At 39.9% G+C, this 6,174-nt stretch overlaps 1 protein-coding gene across 1 annotated transcript; it reads right to left on the reverse strand.

The window, feature by feature from the left end:
• Positions 1 to 321: 321 nt before the first annotated feature.
• Positions 322 to 5,862, reverse strand: LOC106541800 (leukocyte elastase inhibitor). The gene is made up of 7 exons (XM_087707554.1): positions 5,689 to 5,862; positions 5,457 to 5,570; positions 4,447 to 4,581; positions 4,215 to 4,332; positions 3,124 to 3,266; positions 1,915 to 2,082; positions 322 to 970 (listed from the first exon to the last, which is right to left on the reverse strand). Exons 1-7 carry the CDS (start codon positions 5,860 to 5,862, stop codon positions 566 to 568), a joined length of 1,257 nt encoding a protein of 418 aa, XP_087563680.1. The 3' UTR covers positions 322 to 565.
• Between the last annotated feature and the right edge of the window lie 312 nt (positions 5,863 to 6,174).

Consider the following 6,174-nt stretch of genomic DNA (forward strand, 5'->3'; position numbering starts at 1 on the left):
AAAAGTCCCGTTTTTCTGGCTTCATGTTGAAAGTGCAGTGGATTTGCTTAAGAAATCCTAACCGGGGCAAGACAAAAGACACTCTGTCTAAACCCTCTCTATGTCTCAGTGCTGTAACATTGTAAGCGTGAAAAAAGTGAAAAAACCCATAAGTCACTAGTGTTATTGTAACTTTGAATGATCACTAAATGTACGATTGTACGTTGAGGACTACCTGTATTTATTTGACAGGTTGCAAGCTGTTGTTTTCACTTTAGTGACGATGAAAGATAATTCTTTTTTGTATGCGGGATTGTGTGAAATTAATTTTATTATTTTTCTCATCATATTTCCATACACCTCTACAAAAAGAAAAGTCCATTAGAGGAAATAATGGCATCAAATTAGATCTTTTGTTTACATTAAAAATCTTTTTTTTCAAAATGACAAAATAAAAACCAACTGTTGCTTGCGGTTTCCTGTTTCCTGTTTCAATAAACATGACTTGACATGTTTTCTGAAATATCAGTAAAAAAAACCTATGCTGTAACTTCCTTTCTATTTGCTAACATTGGGTTGAAATTTTTCAAGGGGAGCAGAATCTTCCCCAAAAGAGGATGTTTTTAGTTTTGTTGTGCCTGATGAAAAACAGGAACGGGTGATCAGCTGCAAATAAAATTGCCCCTTGGTCACTTCGGCCATCTATGGTACCAGCGGCTGAAGCAGCTGCTTCTGTTCCTTCTTCATTGATGTCAACAAAGCACTTATGAAAAATCTGGGATACACCCAGGTGGCTTTCCGCAGACATCCCAGTGAAATCAGCCGTTTCTGCGTTGAAGGCATCTGTTATTCCCATGTTGGTCAGCAATGATTTCAGTTCATAGTGGATATTTAATTGCATCTTAGGCAGATGAACATTTGCTTCAACTTCTTCCATTCCGTTGGGACTCGTCCACTTGGAGACGGCCTCATAAGTTAATTTGTTTTCCAACTAGAATAATTTTGAGAAAGATACACAAAGAAAATCAGGTAGTTATCACTTTGGAAAAGGCCTCACTCCGTAGTTGCATGCAGTTAGCAATAGCAGTTAGACTTATATGCCGCTTCATAGGGCTTTCAGCCCTCTCTAAGCGGTTTACAGAGTCAGCATATTGCCCCCACAGTCTGGGTCCTCATTTCACCCACCTCGGAAGGATGGAAGGCTGAGTCAACCTTGTGCCGGTGAGATTTGAACCGCCGAACTGCAGATAACAGTTAGCTGAAGTGGCTGCAGTACAGCACTCTAACCACTGCGCCACCTCGGCTCATGCTAAATAGTGAAAGCTTTCTGTTTATGATGAAGTACAGATGCCTTAACCCAGTGGTTCCCAAACTTGGCAACTTTAAGACTTGTGGACTTCAACTCCCAGAATTCTCCAGCCAGCAGTTGGGAGTTGAAGTCCACAAGTCTTAAAGTTGCCAAGTTTGGGAACCACTGCCTTAACCCATGGGCCAGATGCATCACATTCTGGCCACATCCATGCCCGGTTTAGCGAAGAGGAAAGAAGTCCCATCGATTTATTACATTTAGATAGGAGAAATATACTGTTTTTTCAGTGAAATGTACTCAAAAATGCTCAATAGACAGAATACTTCATTTTTCAACTAAGGATCTTGGACTTTTGATGGATTATATTTTTTTTTCTCTTTTTTGTGCTGTATGATTTCATATGTAAAATAATTAAACGATAATAATTTCCTCCTCCAAACGATTAAGGGTCATTTTCTGTTTAAATGAAAATCTAATATCTAACTAAACAAGTGTCATAAATGTTATATAATTCAGTGATTTCTGATACAAAATAGGTCAAAAGGGAAGCATTAAAGACAACTCAGTTTTAAACATCTGGGATAAAAATCCCAAAACATATTTTTTCTTTAATGTAAGCCGTTTACCATTTCCAAGCCAGTGCTGTCATCATTGATGTCATCAGGAAGCAGTATAAACATGCTGAAATCATTCCCGATGTACTGGAGTTCAAGAATCTGGGTCTGTAATTCATCTATATACTTCCAGTTAAATTTGTCATGCTGGAACATCATCTGTACTGGCCTACTTGTGCTCTGGAAAGAGGTAGAGATATTTTGTTATGAATGAGATTTCCATGCTGACCTCCAACAGTTTTTCAGAGTGAATGGGGCCAAAACATTTAGCAATAGCACTTAGACTTATATACTGCTCCGTAGTGGTTTTCAGAACACTCTGAGTGGTCTACAGAGTCAGCATATTGCCTGCAACACTCTGGATCCTCATTTCCAAGACCTCAGAAGGATGAACGGCTGAGTCAACCTTGAGCCAATCAGGATCGAACTCCTGGCAGTGGAATGCACAGTTAGCCTGCAGTATTGCATTCCAACTACTGTGCCACCATGGCGCATAGTGTTTTTTGGCAATGTTTGGGATGTGGCCTAAATATCTCTTGGTCCCACTTATTTTTGAACTTACACCCCTTGATGTGTCACACAATGCCTCCTAATGCTTTTAAGCTGATGGGTAGCAATAGTGCCAGAGGTGGGTTCCTACCAGTTCGCACCTATTCGGTAGAACCGGTTCATCAAATCTACCGAACCGGTTAGAAGAGGTTCCACCAGTGGACGCGGAAAGCAGGCCACACCTACAGAAGAGGTCCCAAAATGTTTTGAAACCCACCACTGGTCCTTGGATATGATTATTCTACACTATCAAGCTCATATTTATAAAACTCAGTGCCTCTGTGAAAGGTAAGGACGACTACTGCGTTTGTGGTGCAATCAGCACATTGCGTGTGTTGAAGTTGTTTTAACGCAAACCAAAGATGCCTTTTAAAAAACAAGTTTACATCCTATTCTTATGCAGGCCAGTGCTGTGTGCGAGGTCATTTAAGGTGGTTCTGACAAGCGTCGTCGGCATCTTCATATCCGGTCACATGGGCGGCAAGCCACTCCCATCCGGTCACATGGGTGGCAAGCCACTCCCACAAAGGAGGCCACACCCACAGAGTAGGTTCAAACAATTTTTGAAACCCACCACTGAATAGTGCGCTGATCATTCACTTGGAGAAGATAGCGACTACTGTGATTTTCAAAACCTTATTTTGTTTCATACAAAATTAAATAATGGTTTACCTTGTTCAACCTGAAAGGTTGTTCTATGGTGTCCTCTTTCTTAAAGGTGTTTAACCAGTTGCCTTTGAAGTACAGTACATTCACCAGGATCAGCCGAGTAAGGGGATTTATGGAGCCCTCATTCAACAGGTTGAGGATTTTACCTTATCACGGAATTGAATGAGAAAAAATAATGTTTCTGCATCTTTATTCACAGGACAAAATATAATGGTGGAAATATAAGCTAAAATAATCACTTAAGAAATGCAATTTTATATTTTAAGTGTGTCTGTGCTTGTCTGCATGATATTTTTATGAGCTTATTTCTTCACATAAAGCCTTTCATTGTTCCAGTTGTGGTACTTATTGCCGACTAAAATCCTGCTTTAAAACAACTTCACTTTTTTCCCCCTCATGTGCCACTTTTACGCTTAAAACCAGTAGCTCCTTTGAGTGGCATTCAGGATGGAAGCAAATTAGTATTATTAAAATCCTTTCTCACAATCTTTATTTTCCAGGAAGCATTTTGTATATTCCCTCTGTCCCCAAGCAAATAGTAGCCTAATACAGCTCTTATACCAGTTCCACTTCACACTTGCTTCTTGCTTCTTCACATTGTAAACCAGTGGTGGGATTCAGCCGGTTCGCACCTATTCGGGAGAACCGGTTGGTAACTTTCTAAGTAGTTCAGAGAACCGATTGTTGGAAGAAATCTCCTTTTGTTTTTTCCCCACTTTACAGGGCTAATCCTGTAAGGAAAGCGGGAAGGAAACATTCTGGTGTTGTTTCTAGCCTCATCTTTATTGCCCTGCTTACAGAAACTGCCTCGCCGGTTAACCCTTATTACCATTGTAACAACTAAGGCGAAGCGCCCATCGACCTGAGTGACCTCGAGTTGGCCATGCCCACCTAGTCACATGACCACCGAGCCCCACCTACCCAGATGGTCATTAGGGCAGAGAACCGGTTGTTAAATTATTTGAATCCCACCACTGTTGTAAACATACTATATTCCATATAAATCTATCAAATTAGATATTGTAAAATGCAGGAAAAAGAGATAAGGGAAGCCAACTTCTTTATAAATGCCTGGCTAATTATTTGGTCTTTACCTGCTGTCTGCTGTTCAATCCACGCGTTGATCTCCTTTCTTGCATTGTCTGTAGTTTCTTGGAAGTTTACTGTTTGCGGCTCAACTTTATAATATTTCTTCATTGATTCTGAGAAGTCCTTATAGGTAAAATGTAGTTTAATAGAAGATAGCAATAGGTTTACCTCAAATTTAACAATACATAATTATTACCATAATACATTCTCACTACTAAAACTAAGGATGACACTCACTCTTTGAAAAGACACCGATTTATCCCCATATAATTGATTGACACTACTTAGCAAAGCATTTTTTGTGGGTTTGTTGATTTCTTGATTTAAGGCTTGGAATCTTGAATGGATGTTACTATGTATTTCAGGGGAAGGCTAAAAGAAAGGGAAAAAACAAAGAAATTTATTAACAGCGGGGAAGGAGGCATTTTATTGTAGGGCAGTGGTTCCCAAACTTGGCAACTTTAAGACTTGTGGACTTCAACTCCCAGAATTCTCCAGCCAGCAGAGCTGACTGGAGAATTCTGGGAGTTGAAGTCCACAAGTCTTAAAGTTGCCAAGTTTGGGGACCACTGTTGTAGGGTATTTATATCCTGCATGCTATTGTAAATTTATTTCTAAATCTTTGTGACTTGTACATTTTTTAATTGCATGGTTTCCAGTTGGAGCACTTGGAGCAATTACTGATTGTTTTAAGAAGTCAGTGCAAATGGTATAAACAATACCTCATGCTTTTCAATTATTATAAAGTGAGCATTTATCAAAGACCTGTCAACGACTTCTTCAGCTTCAACCACAATAACACATGGGCAAACAATCCATACAAACTCATGGTAAACCGCTCCAAACTCGATTGCAGAAAATAAGACTTCAGCAAGAGTGGTCAACGCCTGGAATTCTCTACCTGACTCTGTTGTTACATCCTCAAACCTTCACAGCTTCAGCCTTCAACCGTCTACCGTAGACCTCGCCCCATTCCTAAGAGGTCCCTTAAAGGGGGCGCGCATAAGCGCACCAGCGTGCCTAATGTCCCTGTCCTACTGTCCTCATCTATTTGTGTTCATTTCCTTTGTTTATATCCATGTTTCTATTTATACCTGCTATCTTGTACATGTTTGACAAACCAATAAAAGCAAACGTAAATTTAATGAAAATAAGGCAAACTGGTTGTGGAGTATTTTTTTAGCCTACCTTCGAATAAATGCTCATTCAATCCCAAACTCAGTTAGGAATTATTTTTAAGAAATCACCTTTGTAAGTGAGATGCATGGGTTTTTCAAAAGCTCTTCCATCTTGGAATACACCCGTGGGTGCCTCAGAGGATAGATGGTCTCAGTTCCCCCAGCTTTATTGAAATGAAACACCTACAATGAAAGTCATTATGAACACATGACACCATTATATTACACAGAGACAACAGATTACATGGCCAAATCAGTCTTCTTTTTCAAACCTTCCAGTTATGATTAAGTCCAAACTTACCTTTGCTATCTGCTGGGCAGTGTGGCCTTTAGCCCCAAGGTAGAGAATGGCCATGACTGATGAGATACTCCACGGTGAAAACAGTACATTTGTGTCAGTTTGAGCCTTGCACAAGAGTTTGAAAAAATCAACAGCAAAGCTAGTGTTCGCTGCAGTTAGCGCTTCCATCGCCATGTAAAACCTAGCATATACAAACAAGGAAAATGCATTCAGGTCTATATATAGGACCACTTAAGCCCTATGAGGAAACACTGGAAACCTCTGATAAATAGGCATGAAATTTCATGGAAAATATATATATTTGGCCCACAAATTTATCTCTACAGCTGCATGGTTTGGGGCCATTGATTAAACTCTGCCACTAAAGAATTATTCTTTACATTAATTGCTGGAGAAGCCTCTGATGTGCAAATGGGTGATAACTAGGCAGTATTTAGATGGCACTTGGCAAGCAGCCGAAACCTTCTGCAGCCTTGGGAAGCAAAG

Source organism: Thamnophis sirtalis, unplaced genomic scaffold (genome assembly GCF_051295495.1).
Source record: "Thamnophis sirtalis isolate CommonGarterSnake01/CBP01778 unplaced genomic scaffold, rThaSir2_p1.2 scaffold_2, whole genome shotgun sequence".
NCBI lineage: Eukaryota > Metazoa > Chordata > Lepidosauria > Squamata > Natricidae > Thamnophis > Thamnophis sirtalis.